We start from the raw sequence: 20,698 nt of genomic DNA, 5'->3' as shown, positions 1-20,698 counted from the left end.
ACAAAGACAAAGAGGATATGATGCCCAAAACACCTTTCTTCTCGAAAATGAAGCGAATAACCGACACCAATATCGGTACAGTAGACATGATACGGGTGAAGGACAGACTGAAGGAAGGACAATTCCCCTTGGCAAACAAGATACAGAAGGCGGTTGCACATCACAACCCAAGCGTTGACACTTCCATTTCAACCATGATGAGCGACGTTGGGATGGCACTTGATTTTGAGGATATTAGAGAAGAGGATATCAATGAGACAGATTTTGGATCGAGGTTGGATGAGTTAGGAAAGGTTGCTATCAAGAAAAAGCATTTGGGCACCCTTTCCTCTCTCAATGCTTTTATTGGATTTGTGAAAGAATATGAGGAGAACCATGAAAAGATACTGCAAGCTGCAAGCAGCAAGCAGCGTGGTGAAATCAATGGAACTCAGGACGAAGCACACACCATGTCCTTCTGTGGAGGAAGTCAATGAAAGGCTAGCTAAGTTCATTGCCTTAGCTAAAAGAATGAAAAAAAAGGGAGATTTATATTAGAAGATCATTTGATGTAAGCCCAAGTGGCAATTTCTCTTTCTTCTAGAATAGGACAAGTGTCTATTTTTAATTGGCCACTATTTTGGTGCCTTCCCATTGGTTGCCACTCTTTGCACTTTTTTCATTGGTCTATTGACGAGGTGGCGTCTTCTCATTGGCCGATGGGGTGGCAACCCTAATTATGGTTTCTAGGATCCAATCTGGATCATTTATCTTGTTTTGATCTCCACCGTCTGTTGTATTTCTAGCCCCTATATAAGAAAATTTGCTCTCATTTGTAAAGTGTCGAAGAAATTGTTGGTAAGATAATACCAAAATCGCTCTCTTTTTCATTGTTGTGACTTGCATGGTGATTAAGAACATTGGGTGTTATTGCATGGTTTCTACTTCCACATAGTTAGATTTCTTTTCAAGTTGTTTAAGCAAGAGTAAAGTAGATGGATAGCTGTATGGTAGCATTAGTAGATGTTTGATAGGGATCAACACTAGACCACTAGCATCCTAGCGGCTGGTTGGGAAGCCTTGTGTGGTAGACTAGTTCATTTTCCTTTGAATCATTGCATCTGTGGAGGTGGGGCCACTGGTTAGCCTTCATTAGATTCGATCCCGATCCATTTGCCAACCTTTCATTCATAGGAGTAGGAGTAGAGTAGTGAGTAGCTAGGTAGTCGAAGTTTAGAGAAGGAAGTTAGAGAAGTAAGCCAAGTATCAGAACACACCCATTCACCCTCCACCACCATCGCTTTCCCATCAACATCATCACTGGCAGGCACATACCCTCCATCATCATTACTATCAACATTATCTGCCACCCACATATTTCACAAACCCATCACCATCACCATCACTCCACCAAAGTCCAAGTCATCCTCGAATGAACATGCATAAGGCCGCTTACGTGATTACCAGCAAATCACATCGATAAACTGAGCGAGTATCCAACGGTGTAAGGAATATTGGGGTTATACTCATGTTTCATGAGCATTAACTTTTCAAGAGAGGAGTTGCATGTTTGATATCCCATATCAAATATTCAAATCCTTATATGTTATGTAGTGACACAAAACTCGCATCAACACCTCTAAGCATTAAAGACCAAAAAACACTTCATTTAAGATTACCCATTTACTATGAGATCCAAGGAATGAAACGATAATTGTTTGATATTCAATTATAAACGAAGAAGAGGAATACTCCTTCAATAGAGATTGCATGCAAAGTTTCTAAAATAGAAATGAAAGACCGAAAAGAAGCATTTTAAATAAGTTATAACTATGTAAAGGAAAGATCCTAACTAACTGACCACTATAGAGACAGTACAAGATCTATAGAGAAAACTGCAGAAGCCAAGTTTTTGTTCTTAAAAAATTGCCAAAAAACAACAAATCATGATTTTTAGGGGAAAAAATTGAATAGACCCATTATGAATTTTTGGAAAAAAGTCCAAAACACACACAAAAATAGACCATGATTTTATAGAAAATCGTGCAAACCCCAAAAAAATCACAATCCAGAAGCATTGATTCTCAAAAAAAAAAAACTTCACTTGCAATTTGCTGCCCGATCTAAAAAACAAGAACTCAGAAAACCATTAAACAGTTCTGAAAACTTCAATTTTATGAAAAAATCAGTAAATATCTTCTAAAAATTTCAAAGAAATTCTTGGTAAACCTTATGATTTTTCATTTTAAAACATTAAATCACTTACGGAGATATATTCCAAGTATTGAAACTGTCAATTTTAAAAATTTGCCAAAAAATAACCTATAGGCTCTAATACCTGAAATGATAATCGAGTCAAATTCAACTATAAACAGAGGAGAGGAATACTCCTTAGATGAAGACTACTTGCAGAGTTCCTAAAACAGAAACGAAAGACTGAAAAGAAAGTCTAGATAAGAACTAACTGAAAAAAGGGAAGATCCTAACTGAATGACCATTATACAAACATTACATAATTATTTTAACAAGGAAGATATCAATTGCCTCTATAGGGACACAAGCAACACTCTTTCAACCTTCTGCAGATATTCAAACTAGTGGCGCCTAGCTCTTTTCCATGTGAGGCCATCACCCTTTGATGCAAATCCCCGTAGAAAGAGTCCATGTTATTCACCCCTTTTTACACCTAGGTAACAAGCAACATGCAAAAGAAAAGAGCCTTTGGATATCAATACTTCACATATAATAGTGGACAAATCAATCAGGGGGGTTCTTCTCTCAATGCTACATACCACTCAGTTTACTTAGATTTCCTAGCCTGCTCACCCTTGGGCTTTTGTCTCTACTCATTCCCATTGACATGACTCAGCCTCACTCTAGTGACATGGACATTGGCTGCCCCTTTGACTACAAAGGAAAACTCATTTTACGAATCTATTTATGCTATTGGAGCTGCACTGGCCTTGAATGTTAAGGGAGTTTTTAAAGGAAGTGCTTTGATTACCCCTAGGATCTCCCAACCTGGCATCTCCACCCTTGGGTTCTCCTCGATGAACATTATTCAACTTTCACAGTATCAATAATGGCTGAAGCAACTACTTGTTTCAAACATAAACAAGGATATTTGATGATCTTTCCATGAAATCTGCATCAGCACATGTTTTTGGGGCTCTTGTTTGTCCTTGGTTGCCATTCGTATTGCAATTTTCTAGTGGCACAGTGCTTTATTTTGACAATGTAGTTAAATTAATTGCATTGCTAGGAATCTCGCTTCCTATAACATTCTGTTGTTAATTTTTGTATCTTCTAGTCCCACAGGCCTAATTGTTAGTCAACCATGGACATTAATATTATTTATTTCTTTTTTTTTAAACTATAAACACTAGACTGTCCAAACTTGTAGCTGACAAAATTTCTTGATTCTATACTAAAAGCCTCCTTCAGGACTTCAAGCTTTCTGTCTACTCATATCTCTGTTCAAAAGAAGAATTATCTACACTTCTTAATTTTATAACTTTTTCATAGTACTCTGATTACAAAAATATATATTCAGGAAAATGCCACTAACTTGGAAGAGTAAAGGATTGTTACAAAAGAATATGAAAGGCAGAAAAATCAAGATTTAATTTTACAAATAATTCTATAATATACAAACCAATAGCTCCAATAGCATCAAGGCGATCAGCATCCTGCACAACTCCAAACTCTGGTGGAAGCTCGTCATTTTGTACTCCTGCCAGTTCTTCCTTAAACCCTGTGAAATTCATCATACCAGAAATTCAACAAAGAGTTTTCATTTCCCGTGACATTTATGTCAGCAAAGAGTATATCACTTTATCTTCAACTTTGATTATCAAATTTCAAATATGATTAGAAGACACTCTTTCAACTCGATAGAGTTCATGTTTATTTAATAGAGTTCATGTTTATTTAAGAGTTAGTAACAAGCTTTATTTGGGTCTAACATTACAACCTTAAATATATATATATATATATTTAATATATATATATATATATATATATACTTATGTAATAATATTATGATAACATGACAGGTATAATGCATAGAGATTAAAAACATAGTACATGAAAAAGGAAACAATTTTAAAAAGAACAATAGAGGTGTATTGTTTCTTTTTGAAAAAACAAATATGTAGGTTTTTATTATTGTTCATAATGGTTGCTGCCAGTTCAAGTTCAATAGATCTTGAGGCAAAGATGTCTTTCAAATTTGGCAAAGGATCCCCTCTCTGGAGACATGTGATGATGATTGAATGACTTCCAAGAAAGTGTGGTTTTTTCTTTTGTGATGTAGTCAATGTTGGTATGTTTGCCATTGCACCAAAAGCTCGAGCTGTCAATGAACGTCACAAACACTAGACTTACCCAGATCCACGATAGGTGGTTAAGCCATGTCGCGAACCCCGAAGGAGGTGCTGACCACCAAGTCAACAATCTCCCCCTCAACACCAACTGAGGGTTCTGCACCGACGGAATGAAGGAGACCTCCCAAGATTCGAACTCGTGACCCAAGGCTCTAATACCAATTGTTGGCATGTTTGTCACTGCACCAAAAGCTCGAGTTGTTAATGAACGTCACAAACACTAGACTTACCCAAATCCACGAGAGGCGGTTAAGCCATGTCACAAACCCCGAAGGAGGTGCTCACCACCAAGTCAACAATCAACACAATAACGAATACAAGACTGCACATAGATAGATGAAAGCTCACCATGTATAGTCAAGGGATTAGAGTTTGTCTAGGACAAAAAAAAAAGTAATTGCCTGGTGAATAAATTCTTCTTTCAATAAGAAAGTAAGAAGCAACAAATACTGTGACCAATAGAGCGAAATTCAAATCCCATTATTCAAGAAAGGATCACATAGATCACTGCTAGGGCCATCTTTTACTTCTCCAAAAGAGCTTGCCCCATAGCTATTCATTGTGAGTTCACCTCGCAAGAAGAGAAAATTCCTTCTCTTTCTCCCAAAATAGGCACATTAAATAGGACATTTCAACTTGAAGAAAGGGGCATTAGGAACTTGGTAAATAGAAGATTGGCACAAAGATAGAATGGGAGAAAGGAAATGTACATAAAGGGTGAGGAGATACAAACATTCATGACAAACCATTGCATGTCACAATCCACTTCTAAGTCCTCAAAGTTGGAGTTATTGCAGATATGTTTATGAAATTTCAATATTTGTTGGTTTAAATGTACAATAGAATTTTGGTTGTATGGCAAATCTACTTTTCAAAATGTTAATTTTTTTCACTATCAAGTTTGTGAGACTCAATTCGCATCACAAACAAACATCTTGAGATGACTTGTAAAGGTGCAAGAGGCATTGACTACCATGGTCATTAAGAAATGTTTAGTTTATGAAGGCATGTGAATTCAAAGAGGGCCAACAGGTCAAGTCGTAGATTTTAAATAGAAATTATTTTAAGTTTTAATAAGCCCTCCATGTGCATGATGATCTAAAATTAAGTGGCTACTTTGGATCTATCTGAGATAGGTGGAAGATTGGGGTCATGTCCTAGTTTTTGCCTAGTTACATAAGTCAACAATTAAAGTAGAGGTGCATTCTTTTCTACTGAATTTCTCCTTTGCGACCTAAGATTGCCTTTGCCAACAAAATCAACTGTTGCAGAAGTCACAAAGATACTTACAAAATCATGATGTTGTTAAATTTTTCAATAGTCATTGTCAAAGTTATGTGATGTGGCTGTGCAATCGTCACAATGCTCACAAAGTCAATTAGACGCAACCAACGAGTGACAATTTGGCAAAAATGTGATTTGTTCTTCAGGCAATCGCTAACTTCATGCAACCAATTGACCAGTTCATACACATAACAAAGACAAGTGGCAGAAGAATTTAGATGCTCAAGCAGCTGGACAGCTACAATCATTTCTATTGAATGCCATATGGGATATGGAAAAATGTGTGCATGTAAAGCAATAAATAAAATGTATGTAATTTTTGCTAGAGACATTGGGTTGTAAGGTGAGGAGTTGAAGCTGTTGGATAGAAAATAGTCACAAGTCTTGCCATTGCTATTCAACGGCTGTAAGTTGTAACGGTAAAGAGAAGGGTAGATGATTATTGGATGACCCAATGCCTACAAGACAATAGTCCATCCTTTCCCAAAACCTCTGAAGTCTTTTATTATAGGCACATAGAGGTAGAAGAGAGATAGATGGAATTGAAAAAAGAAGGTCTGTGAGTTGTTTATGTGGCCTGAGGGAGCAATAACCCTCAAAGGTCATTGGCAATCTCTCCAATCAAAGAGTCCCTCGATGTTTACTTCCAGGTTCAACAACTCTTCACTCAAAAGAATGTTAAGGTTTGATCGTAATGTTTCCAAGAAATAAAAGGGTAATGGTGCCAAAAAACAGAGTTAGAACTGTTTCCTCAATTCACCAGTTAATAATTTTGTGCGCCAACTTAACACTAACATATGTGTCATTAGATACAGTTTGTTTCTAGATTGTTCAGCATTATGTGTCATTAAATAGGGATCTCTGGACTTCAATATATTTTATAATCTTCTCTGGCAGATATATTTTGGACTTCAGAAATATTTCTTTGAAACTTACAACCCCATCCAAATGCTATATGATAAACCTAGATTATTAGTGCCAAACTCAGATGGCTAGCTCTTGAAAAATGGATGCATACAGTCAATCACAGGTCTCACAAAATCTGCGAGCAAATTTTTTATTGTAATGTGAATATCAGGATTTAACTGTGTGATTTTGAGTCAAACTCGATGACCCATGTTTCATGAGTAGTGATTCAACATGAATCCATCTCTCATGAGAATAAATGGAACACTTAGCACTCATTGGATCTAGGTGATGCTCACAGGGGTGAAGCACCGGGACTTCCCGGGAGGTCACCCATCCCAGTACTACTCCAGCCTGAGCGCGCTTAACTACAGAGTTTCCTCCACAGTTAAACCCAAAGCTTGCAACCCCATTTAAAAAATTTTATTGCCAAACAAGAAATATAATTCTCTGAAACACAAAACCCTCACTATTATAATACTTCAAATTTTGTTTACCCAGTAACTTCAAAGTTCTGATATTACCATTTGTAATGTCCCCAATTGGGGCCTTCAATAATTTATTTTATTTTTCCAATTATAGACTGAATACATATATTTTCTTCCATATTTCTCTATATGTGATTGATGATTTCTCAAAGTTTTTTAATTCTATATATATACTTCTTTCATTCTAAGAGTCATGAATTTACATATATAATAATTATATCATGTTTGATAATATAATTTTATTAATAATTATTTATTAATAAAATATATAATATCAATATTTTTTTTTTTTTTTGATAGGTAAAAGGCCATGAGGCCCAAGATTGTGTTTAGATTAGAAAACCATCTCAATTGAGCACCAAAGATCAGAGATGGATATGTTGGATACAATTGATTAATTGTGTGTTGTCTTTGATGTTACACAAATGTCATTATCATTATCAGTCAGTATATGTCGAGCTCACTCGGGCAGTGAAGACAGTTCTCAGTGTCTACCGAGCGTTCCTGTGTTTGCCTAGTTTAGAAGGCAGTGTCTACCGAGTTCACTCGAGCGTCGAAGGAAATATTGCAGAAAGCAAGTGTTAACTGAGCTCACTTGGGTAACGAAGGAAAGTTGGATGGAATCAGTGTTCACCTAGCTCACTCGGTAGCCAAAGGATTTTCGTTAGTTTTTAGTGTTAACCGAGCTTCTGTTGGTTAATGAAGGAAATCATTTCAGAGTTAGTTTCTACCGAGCAGGGTCGGCTAGCAAAGGATTTTCCTATTTTGTTGTATTGAGTTTAATTGATTTATCTATTGATTCCAGCCGCCTGACGTGATGAATATTGATTATTGTAAATTGTATTTGAGCCAACTTGACAAAGTGGAAGTATAAGTATAAGGTCAAGTTGTGATTTCAAAGTGTGTAAGAAAGTGTGCAAATGTGAGTGCAAGTGAATATGCGAATTATGATGATGTGATTGAAGATCTATTGCTAAGCAGCAGAAGCGAATTTGAAGGATAAGCAGAATATCCTTGTGGTGCACCAAAGTCATATTCGATCAGGAAGGATCAAGTACAAGCCAGAACAGAGATCTAAAATCAACAATTAAGTTGCATTCAAATCAAGTCATTTCATTGTTACTCTCTAACCATTGTAGCAGTGATCTAAATCTCTTAACAAAGTTGGCTTAACAGCTATTTGCAAATCCTCTAACAAGGTGGCAATTCCATTGAATTATTCTCAAGACCTTTAATCAGGCCACTCCTAACAGGGTGATTAAATTCTTTAACAAGATCACACCTAACAGTGTATTTTGTAACCTTTAACAGGGTTGGCTCCTAACAGGGCTCACTTCAGAAGAGTGAAAATTAGTTACTAGTTGCTGTTGGTGGTTTTTCCCAAATTAGGTTTCCACGTTAGATCTTGGTGTCAAGTGTATTCATGCTATTTTCTTTATGTGTTTGCAACTAAGTTAAAGTAATGGTAATCACAGATAACATCTAATGGTTTCTATGTTAATCTTTTATCGAGCTAATCCAGTTACTACTGAGTTACAGCACTCTGTGTGTTTACCAAGCTTCAACAGTATTCAATTATATGTTTGCATTTTGTACCAACATCAAAAGGCATCTAGGATTTATTTTGTAGTAACTGATTCACCCCTCCCCTCTCAATTACTCCTCTTATATTTCCAACAGGATAGGTATCCTTGGTGTAGCCCTAACATAAATATCTCAGAGTGATTTATCCAATTTTAGCATCCACTTTTTATTTCCAAATTTATAACATTGCTCTTGATACTTCCTTGAGAATATAACCTGAAAATTAAACTTGGCTACGATCAAGTTGTTAGAACAAAAAGAAATATGTTTCATAATCAAATTGAAACTTACCTCCTATTAACTTTAATCTTAAAATCAACTGGTATATAAGGAAAAGTTCTAAATAACCGAAAATTTGTCGCTTATTAACATTGAACTTCCATGATATCAGCTAAATTTAAACATGTTTATTTTAATAGTAAGAGTTCTAAACCAATTTCACTTCAAGAACAAGTATCTAACTTATCATATTAGCTTGTCTTATTAGAATCTCTTTTCCATTTGCTCTTTTATTAGTGAGATTATTTGTTTCTCTATTACCTTTCCTATAAATATGTTTTATGATTGTTTCTTCGACTTGATCAACGATGGCTAGGGGATATTCCACTTTAGAATTAAGGGTCCAGTTTGGGGTCTTTCTTTTTCTTAATGCATTTAGGATAATTTGTGAGTCCTCTTCGATAACTAATTTGTTAATACCTATCTCTCTACTTAGAGTTAAGCCTTCTATCAAGGCCTCTAGTTCAGCTAAGTTATCAGACATTACTCCTAAAGGTTTGACATGTTTAATTAGGCATGATCCTTTATCTGAACAAATAATACATCTTAAGCCTATTGGTCTTGGATTACCTCTAGAGGCCCCATCAAAGTTTAACTTTGACCATCCTACAAGAGGAGGTTCCTGTTTACATTCTTTCCTAGCAAACTTGTTGAATTTTGTGTATATCATTGGTGGGTTGATTAGTTTGAACCTATTTTTACGCATTTTTGCATCCCACTCCGAAAAGGAATCTTCCTTCTTATATGTGTTTCTGAAATTATTGTTAGCTACCTCAATAATACAAGCCTCCAATTTATTAAAAAAGGATGTTAGATCCATCTTTTCATTATAGAAAATTCTTCTATTTCTTTCTTTCCATAATTCCCATAGAAGTATGGAGGGGGATATTTTCCATAAATTACTATAAACCTTAGAAAAACCATGTTTCGGCCAACTTTTTAAAAAAATTAAAAGTTATGAGGGAGTGCAGTTTGCCAATTTACTTTTTTACATAACCAATACCAGCAATTCTTGGCAAAGGGGCAATCATAAAGCAAGTGTTCAGAAGTTTCAAATTCTTTTTTGCAAAGTGGGCATCTAGATGGTCCTTCAAAACCCATCTTGGTAAACCTATCTGCTGTTAGAAATTAGAATTCTCTTTTGAAGAGCAGCCCAAAGGAAGATACCTACTTTCGGAAGACATGTTGGATCCCAACATAGATTTAGAGGGATGTCAATCTTATTCCATTGCTGAGAATTTGTTATCTTTTCATAGCCTAGTTTGACTTTATAATTTCCATCTTTCGAGGCTTCCCAAATTATTTTATCTTTCCTATCTTTATGATTTGTCTGTCTACTTTTAAAAATTGATTAAAAATATACTTTTCCTGTGATGAAAATGTAGTCTCATCTAGGGCTTTCCATTCCCATCCTCCATACAGATTATCATTAATTTTGATTTTATAATCACTTACATTCTTACCCCATAGAGCTAAAAGAGTGTTATTTATGTTTGCAGGTAGATTTACAATATCTGGATAATGGAGCCCATCCCATGAATCTTCCCAAAATAAAGCATCTTGCTCTAAACCAATATCCCAAGTTAGGTTTTTAGCTATTAATGGACGAGAGTTCAACACAAAGTTTCAAATTCTTGAACCTTTTGGAGGATTAATAGTTCTAAACAAAAACAAAAGATTATTGTTGTTTAAATAATTATGATATTAAATTTTGGCCCATTTACTATTATGTTCTTTAAACATTCTCCAAATAAGTTTTGCCCCGAGTGCCTCATTTTGTCAACTTAAATTTCCATGCAATGCAACATATGCAGGCAACAATAATTTCCATGCAATGCAACATTTAAATATTCATCAATTTAATACAAATTTCCATAAGCTTAAGAAGTAATCAGATTGGGGACTTAAGTCATTAACCCAAGGATATAATGCAAAACTACTACTTTGCAATGATTCACAATAAACAATCATTTTCAATGAAAGGAACCATTTTATTCTTATAATCAACAAAATAAAGAATCACAAATAAGATTCATCTATTTACTTGCAAATAGGAGAAAAATAGGGGAAACAATGCACCTTTCTCCACGAGGAGAAACAAGAAGAGGCACACAAGGCCAACACATGGACACCAATCAATGGCTCCATCCAAAAAGGGTCACTCAAGCAACCAACCAACAAGGCACATCGACACTAACAACAAAAGAAGGAAGACTCACTTCCTTCTCCTCACACAGATCTAGTTGCATCTACTGGACAAGCAAGTCCATCACGAATAGATACCAAAGCAACAAAGATCACGAGTTCTCACCAAGACACTTGCACTCAACCAACGCAGCAACAACTACAAGGGCAACATAAACATAGAGATCCCAATGTTTGAACATGGGCTCTGATACCAGATGTAATGCCCCGCCCAGAGATCCTCGGAAACAAGCATGAAATACAAGCCAAGAATTTTTTTTTTTTTACAAGTATGAATGCACATGACAACATCATACAGGGATCAATACGATCGCAACGAAAGACTTCACCACAATCCCGGCAACCAACAGATCTCCGAACGCCACTACCAACTAACACACGCGAACAAAAGCCAACAACCACCACAACAAGATGAGGGCTCAAGAAACGACCACTCATCAACAAAACACAAACTGGGGTAAAATGCAAAATCCTGAAAGGGTAAAATGCAGAATCTTGAAATTTGGCTAAGCTTGAAATTCTGAAGCTCTGAAAATTGGCTAAGTTTGGATTTTTGAAGCCCTAAAATTTCCTAGAATCCTTAACTTATCTTCGAGAGGTCTAAAACCTATCTCAAAAGATTCCTCGCATATATTAAAATATATCTTAAGTATAAGAAACTTATACTTAAACCATATATTTTAAACCCCAAGAGACTAAAACATAAACACGAAAACTGGATTTCAAGAGAAACCGACAGAATTCAAAATGCAACAGCATAGGGTCGAAGAACACCCAAAAGGGTAGCCAAATCAACCCTTAAAAAGTTTGGAACATGACGAAAAGTGCCAGCTGTCCGCCCGCGCAGGTTTTTACAAAAAACTGTGCGACACTTCTTACTAAGGGAGGGCGACACTTCTCCTTAAGGCGTGCGACACTTTATCAGTGTCGTACGACATTTCTCAAGAAGGCGTGCGACACTCTTCCAGTGTCGTACGACATTTCTCAAGAAGGCGTGCGATACTTCACAATATCGTACGACACAGTTTGCATGGGCGTGCGATACATTTTTTATGTTGCACCATGCTGAACAAATGTCGCCCAAAGAACACGAAAACACTTCAAGAAACACAAAAGACCAACAACTGACCAAAATAGAGCAAAGAACCTCCACACCAGGGAGTACCGGATCCACAAAGGCTCGAGGAATGAACACTCAAGTGCAAGAACAATACAAAACGATGAACATCTATCCATCTAAACTACAGCAGCAAAGAACATACTGAAATAAAGATCGAAGAGAACAAAAGCAACATCGCAATGTACAGAAATGCATCTCAGGAACAAAACAACCAAACTAAGTACGCAGTTCCTCCCATCCGTCAATAGCATCATAAGACCATCGTGGGTCCTAACCATCCCCCGTGCGTAACATCCCAAGCCACCGACCAAATCGTCGGTACTGTCGTAATAGGGACGTCACTACTAAAAACATGCACAATATCAGTATAAGGAAATCTAACATGCTAGTGATAACGCATAAGATAATCCTAAAGTAGATAGCATCACCTATCACATGTTAAACAACAGCAAGCAACAAATATACTACTAAATCAAATAACATCATCTAATCATATGCTAAACATCATGATAAGGGAATGCATCAAATAAACTAACATCATCTAAACATGATATACTGTAATGTCCCCATTTTAGCAGTTGACCAAGTGTGTGTGCGTTAGCCTTGTTCTACATGGTCCCGAGGGCTACCGAAGGGTTTAATGGGATCTTGGAGTGTTTTGGCCTAGTCATTTCCAATTTGGGCCAAAACAAAGTTGATTTACTCAGTTTCAGGCATACTTACTATATTTAGTAAGTCGGTAGGACACAGTGCAGGTCAATTTTGGTGATTGGATTTGATACTCCTTGGTGAGAGCTTTCCGATGAGCTATCACTCGCATTATCCGAAGTCCGATTGCTAATACATTTTAATGCCTGAAATTTTATTAAAGTAACGTCTAATTTAATTGTAAAATATTAAAGTGTTACTTTAATATTTATTTTATGGGGATGTGTACCCAAAGGAGACATAAAGGGTATTTTAGTATATGTTTTATATACTACACATCTTTTATCCCACATTGCCCATATGAGTTGAGCGGACCCTTGGAAATAGAATAAAAGGAAGCATTTGTGGCTTCATTAGCCAGGTTGAATATGAGAAGAAATTGGTGTGTGAGTTGCAGCTCCGTTCTTGGCATTTGAGAACGTCTATCCTCTCTTGTAACATTCTAGACGTCATTCCCTTGGGCTTTGGCCTTTGGAATTCTTTGTTATTGGCTTTATTATCAGGCAATTTAGTTGCATTTCCAGCTACAGGCAGATTTGGTATTTTGCTCATATCTTCTTCACTACTTTTCCGACGCTTATGCTGCTTTGAGGGAATGATATTACGAAAGTAGTGGACTGATTGAAGGACAAAGCACTGTAGCAGCAAGTTCGAAAGCATGGGCTGGAGTATTATGTCAATACTGCTGAAGTAATTAGTGAGTTGATAAATCTGCCATGTATTTGGTTTTATGAATTCTGAAAATAACATTTTATTAGCAACAGTTCATTTCCACTTTGCATATTATTGTAGTTTCTTTCTTGTTTATGTTGTATGATATGAATTCCATGCACAAAACACAACAAACAAATAAACGTTTGATTTCCGGAGTTATAAGAGGTTTAAAACATTAAACGGAGAAATAAGAGGTTGAATGCAAACTGTTTGACAAAATTCCTTTCAGCAAATTGGTTTAGTTTTTTGGGACATCCACAGGTGCCCATTACATATACAAGCATCCCAATGAAAGCACAAATCACAAGAAAGCATACTCTGGAACCCGAAGTATCAAGTGAAGACATCTAGCAACGGTCGCACTAGGACAAAAGATCGTCTCTGTACACCGATCCCTAGCAGTGGTGAAGGTAGCTACTCCTCCCAACCACGTGGCACCCGTAGGTCCACACCCGCCGTGCTGATGGAGATAATGATACAACCACAAACACACAAAAATCACAACATCCATGGCTAACACTCACGCCAGACAGTATGATGGCTGAACCAAGATCCTAAGACAATGCAAGGAGTACAGGTCCTGGTCAGACACTCAAAAGGCTGCTAAGTAGGGGCTGACATCCTGGAGAGTCGCTTGGCATCGAAAAGCCCAAGCTCAGATCGTGTGTCCTCAAACTTAAACAGGTGCTCACACATTGTGTCCTCGAACTTAATCGGGTGCTCACACATTTTATTTATCTTAAGTTTTATTAACAATCACACATTTTATTTAGTTATCACTTGCTTAAAACTTCTTATCCTCCATCAACCTCCGACGCCATTAACGCCGAGCTGCGAGATAGAAGCCCCCTCCAGATGCTACCCTACCCTACCCATGCTCATCCTACGACAAGTGCTCGTGGGCATGCATACTCCCATCCCAACCCCAATGATCATAACTTCCGGCAAATCCACGGAAGATCGGGCTTCACAAGTCACCCAACAAATGTACACGCACATACTCGTGTGTGGCGCACCACCATCACAAAGATCATAACACAAGGACAGGAATGAGAACACAATGTAAAGAAAACACCCAACCGAAAGCAACACGGGAAGGACGGATTCTACACGAATCCCAAAGCCAAAAAAAAAAACCATACATCATAAAATCACTCAACCGGCCTCAATCCAAGAGTATGGATTCTACACGAATCCCAATGATGTAACGAGACCAAAAGTCATGAACTTACTCAACCGGCCTCAATCCAAGAGTATGGATTCTACACGAATCCTAGTGTCCATGAAACAAAACAAAGGTCCCAAAGAAACCAAACAACAGGCCTAAAACCACTCGACCGAATGCAAAGTCGGAAGTACGAGTGCGACACGCATCCCAATGCAACATAAACATGCAAAAGTGATCTGACTGATATCCAAACGAATCATCCAAGTCCACGACCCACATTGTGCCAAGAAAACCCGAGAAAATAGGGCGGCACGCAAAACGAGGTAAAACTCCCAAATTTTAAAAAACTTTCAAAATTAAAACCCATTTGACCTTTGGGTTCAAAAACCCCAAAAATCTAAAAATAAAAGGAATCGGACACCGTATGCAAAAAAAGCCAGCATAACAGTCCAAAAACCCAAACCCTCATTTCGGAAAACAAGGAAATGTTCGTACCCGCCCAACCAGGTAGAACTAACATACAGAAACGAAGGGGAACACTAGTTCCCAACCTCCAAACAAACGGCTACCAAAAACAAAAGTAGAAATGGAGCAGAAACAATAAAACGGAAAAGCCTTACCTCACAGCCAAAAGGGCAAAACGAGAATCTGAACCATAAAATAAATATCCCGTAGAAGTAGCTGAAAATCGCAGCAATCCAAGGTTTCCCCGAGCTGGATCCAATGAGCCCAACCTCGCGACGATCCTATGCCCGTAGCTCCCACAACGAACAAAACAATAAATCTTCATGAAGAGGATTTTGGGTTTTACTCTCCAACTTTCCAATTCGAAAGTGAGAAGTGAGGAATTAAATTCCTTTTTGGATACTTATTCACTTTTCGGATGAATAATCGATTAGGGCATTTAATCAACCAATCTAGTTAAACCCCGAATCGACCCAAATGAAAACAGGCTATTCCTATAAATAAGAATTCATCTATGGCAAAGCTGCCAGAAATTAAAATAAATCAATTAAAAAGCCCAAAAATCCAAAAACACATAAATTTCTTTAATAACTTTCGTGACAATGCGAATCTCTAAATGCACAGACACGCTTACTAGTCTAATCACATAATGCAAATGAGTTCGGATTTAATAATCACTGAAAGGTTTAACTTAAACATTTTAATAAAGGATACGTCAACCATATAAAGATGACATTGGTAAAATATGAATGGCTAAATCACTAACTCCATGTGCCACTGCCAAAGATATAAATCCTGCACACTAAACAACACGATCAAGTGCAATTGCATATAATAACATAGCCGAAGCAATAAATGCATTAAATCACCTAATTTAACCATTTAATTAATTATATTAAAATAATCTATTTACATCACTCACGTTCACATAAAGCATAAAAACGCAGGAATGAAGTAAATAACCATAGCATTAAATCCATCACATAAGAACAGATATCTCTCAGATCAATATATAACAAGGTAAATGTCTGCAGCACATAACCAAATGATCCCACATGAACAATATATTTCTAATTACTTAAGCATTTCATAATGATTGATTACAGAATCAACAAAAAGACACTTAAAACACATAAGCAAACACAGTCATAAACATGACTAACCACTGCTACAGGTACCTAGTCCAGTGTAGCATGGTAATAGAACATAGTGCAATCTCTGCACACATCTCAGGGTAATCACGGAAAAACCTCATGATACCACATCGATCTTGGTAACCACTGGCACAAACCTCAGTGAACCAAAAATCACAACATAATCTCATAGATCAGTCAAAAGCATAAACAAAGCAACTGATACAGGAACATAAATTCAAACACCTCGACGGTGTAGACCACTCAGGGTCACAATCATGATCCCATCACAACAAAAGATCAACAAGGTTGCATCCATTAGGATGACTTACAGAAGTCAAATGGGAGAGGCACTACAAGCTAACCAAAAGCCAAGGTCATAAACAAAACCACAGTCAAAGGGGAACAACGACAACTTATGGAGGAGACGTTGTGGAAATTGGCAAGATGGAGAACACAATGCACTCGGCAATGATTCTGTCATGAGAAGAGCAAACGCTCAACACACATTCTCAATCATCAACGTCAACCTTTCCTCAGAAAATAGAAGCACCTCGCCAAGAGCATGGTCCCACTTTCTAGGAGTTGCGAGAACAATTGAACAAGACTAGAAGAATGTGGATCTTGAGGAAGATATATCCTTTAAGGATTGCATTAATATTCATATAAATACTCGAAAGGTGGCAATTGTGGCTACTACAACAATAACATCATAAGCAAGATAAATTTATCAACATTTGATGCAACTAGGATAATATCAGCACAAGCACGGGTCAAGAAGCAAATACCTACTTCCAGCTTACCAATATTTGAGGATGAGGCCATCAAGTTTGCAACACTTCACCTGCAAGGAGTCACTAGCGAATGGTGGCATCATGGAATGGCCAGACTCACCCATGATCAAGTAACTTCATATGATTAATTCACGAAGAGGCTTCTAGACCGCTTCGACAAAAAGGATCTAGAGCTCAACTTCAAGGAGTTGGCTCAATTGAAGCAACCTGGACCATAGTTCAAAATCCCACTCTCTGCAACTTATTGGCGAGGCAAAAAAAAAAACTTTTCTTGGCAATTATCGGAGATAAATCGATAACTTCTCGGGAAAATATCACGAATTTAAAAAATGACTTAAATTTAATTTAAAATGCATTTTTTTGCAAAATTCAATAAGGAGATACATCTAATGAGTCAGTAAATGAGTAAACAAACCAAACAAGCTGATCTAGATATTATATAAATGCAATACATAACAAAATCTCATCCTCATGTGGAATATCGATGACTGACAACCATAGTTAAAGACTCTGAAGTTTGAAGCAAACTAAAAATAGCAAATTTTTATTGTAAAAAGATAAACAAATACAAATGTAAGTACAAAATAAAATTAGTCTACATCTTCCTCTTCCCCTTCCCAGTAGCTCTAGTAAAAACTATGGGAGCGAGAAAGGCTCTTGCCCTAGTAGTCCACTCTGGTTGTGGTTGTAGTTGTGTCTAAATATTTCCTAGATGTAGTTGGTGTTGGCGCTAGCAATGACTCCTCATCTTCTATATCTTCACTCTCAGTGCCCTAAGTATCCTCACTCTCACTGCCCTCCTCTTGAATGTCATCCAATCTCAATGCAAACCACACTCTTTTGAATCGATATTTTCTTCAAAAATCTCTTTGAATCCACTTGCAATAAATCTACAAGGCTTCCCATAACTATTTCTCTCCACCAAACCCTTCTCCTCCAAAGGCTGCAAATTTTGAAATGAGCCACTAAATGGTATCTCATTGGGGAGCTCGTAAGATTTTTTCAACTTCTTGAGAAAAGTATGCCACTTCTTGGCGAGATATCGTCAACTTCTTAGCTAGAAGTTTCAAACTTCTCGGCTGAGATTTTGGGGTGAAAAACTTGTATTTTCTCGCCACTCCAAACTTCTCGCAAGAAGTTGATTTATCGGCCACTTATCAGCACTATTTTGAACTATGGTCTGGACCAATGGATAGTTACATTACAAAATTCCAAAGACCATTCGTGTTGGTGACAGATATCTCGAAGAGGAGATTGGTGGTATTGATCATTGATGGGTTAATGGAACCCCTAAAGGGTTGGGTGGAAGGGTTCAACCCCAACACGCTTACCGAAGCAATTAAGAAGGTGAGTGGCATGGCCTTCTTCCAGAAATTATTCACATGACAAGCCATCCCATGCCCCTCAAGAAAAAGATAACAAATCCAGACAAATATAGAATTTCCCAACTAAAAGCATAAAATTTGGATCGAAATAGAATCTGCCCACTTAAAATGCATAAAATTTGGATGAAAATATAATTTTCCCACAAAATGCATAAAATCTAGATGAAAATCAAATTTCCCCTCTTAACAAGATATCTGCAGAAAACTTAAGTGTTGGATCAATTTATCGAGATAAGGATCAATTTTTCCCTTCTAGATATTAGGAAAAAAGACCAAAGTGAAGAGTCCATATGCAAATCAATTTTCCCCTAGATTGTATACTTTGAAAATTTCAAAGGAATTACCTTGTCCAAATGGATATGAACTTTCTCCGTTGTTCCGACAAAGATGATTTTTCCACTATCCAAAACTTAGAAAAGTTTTGAGCTCCAAAGTCAAGAAAATCCAAATGGAAGAAGATTTTCCCCTTTGTCCAAATGAACATGAAATCTCCCCAAGTCCAAAAGCGGGTCGTTCTTCCCCTTTAAGGGCCATTTTTGTTAAGTGAAAATGTCAAGTATTGGGATTATATCAGTCCATATGAGGGTCAATTCTCCCCTCTATGGACAAGGAAGATTATTCAAATGGTAACGAGGTAAACTTGAAGGGATTATGGAATCCCTAAGCTGGTCGACTTTCCCTTAATAATTATAAAGAAAAATTAATTAAAATACAGCATACACAAACTTCAAGGTGATGTGATTTTCATCCCACATTGGCTGTGTGTGGGAGAGTTCAACCCAAGACTCCTTTAAAAGACCGCAGCAGCAGTGAAGAAATACAAAAGTGAATGATGCATTGACTTCATAGTCAAGAATTGGTCAAAGCAAGAGCCAAAAAGTCCATTAGGATATCATCCAAGGTGGAGGAAGGTTGGAATTCGAACTCAGCAATAGGAAAAATATCGGAGGTAACCATAAAAATCAAATTGCAAAGAAAATGTTTGAAAAAAAAAAAAATCAGAACTTTTACCTAGATCATGGTAAGCATCCAAATGATGAGTTGACACAAGACATGAATATTTTCAGATTAAAATCTGAAACTCCTCTATAAGGGTTTGATATTGCAAAAAACCTTTGAAACTTTTTGAGTCGTCAAATCACACGGAAACTTGTTGTGGGTTGTTTTAAGGACGAAATCAGAGTTTTAAGACCAATTTGGAGGCACCAAGAGGGCTGTAAGTGAGATGTCTGCAGACTTAAAGTCTGAAAACACATAAGGATTCGATTTTTTTTAAATCTATAGAAAAATCCCAAGTCATTAATCCTCCTTTGCTTTCATTGCAGAGTCCTTCAAGGGATAAAATCTGAATTCTAAGACCGCAAGAGGTTGAAAGAGCATTAGTTTTCAACTGAATCTGAAACTTCTCATGACAGGAGCATTTTTCAGAAAAAAAAATAGTAATTTCCTAAGTTGTTCAATTGATCCAAAGGTTATTGCTGAGTATTGGGAGGTTAATCTTACATCAAATCACTGGGTTTAGAGAGAAAAATCATCAAGGAAAGGCATTTGTTTCTCATGATTGATCATAAGACACCTTACTACTCTTATTAGAAGTCGTGGACAATGGTTAGAGTACATTTGTCAAGAAGATTGGATGGATTTTATGACATTTTCAAGCTTGTTATAGGGCTGTCCTGGGGAAATCTGAGTTAATGTTTTAATGATAAAATCTAATATTTACACTTTCGAGTCTAAGCTGGTCATTTAAGACTTGTTTTTAATGCCTTATTAAGTCTGATTGTGCCATTGTCCTCAGACTCAGTTTTCAGACATTTTTTGAACATTATGGCTTTTCAACATTTACATTTTCCTTATGGATTCAATGCATTTAAGGATTGATTTGCTCATTATTGCATTGCCCTCATTTCCAAGTTTCATTTGCAGCCATGGCTATCAAAAAATTGAAGTCTTGGAATCAGTTTTAAGAATAAAAATAAAGGTTAGAAAAACCTGAAATTAGTCCTTTTATTAAATCCATTTCAAGATGCTAACTTTGAGCTTTGTACCAGGAATCATGTCTGGACCAGAGGCAGGGATAGTTACAAGAAAGTGACAAAAC

At 36.9% G+C, this 20,698-nt stretch overlaps 1 protein-coding gene across 2 annotated transcripts in view; it reads right to left on the bottom strand.

The window, feature by feature from the left end:
* The window catches only part of LOC149553754 (Metal-dependent phosphohydrolase), a 96,020-nt gene that overhangs the window by 59,735 nt on the left and 15,587 nt on the right, over positions 1-20,698 (bottom strand). Inside the window, exon 5 of one of the 2 annotated variants that reach the window (XM_089789114.1) lies at positions 3,635-3,733. The exons of the other annotated variant lie outside the window; for it this stretch is intronic. Coding sequence (XP_089645240.1) covers positions 3,635-3,733 — 99 coding nt within the window. The remainder of the gene's footprint in view (positions 1-3,634; positions 3,734-20,698) is intronic. 2 annotated transcript variants of the gene reach the window in all.

Source organism: Cupressus sempervirens, chromosome 6 (assembly GCF_028749045.1).
Source record: "Cupressus sempervirens isolate cs-2001-9-10 chromosome 6, ASM2874904v1, whole genome shotgun sequence".
NCBI lineage: Eukaryota > Viridiplantae > Streptophyta > Pinopsida > Cupressales > Cupressaceae > Cupressus > Cupressus sempervirens.
The sequence above is the reverse complement of the archived record's forward strand: the minus strand, read 5'-3'. Positions and strand labels throughout refer to the sequence as shown.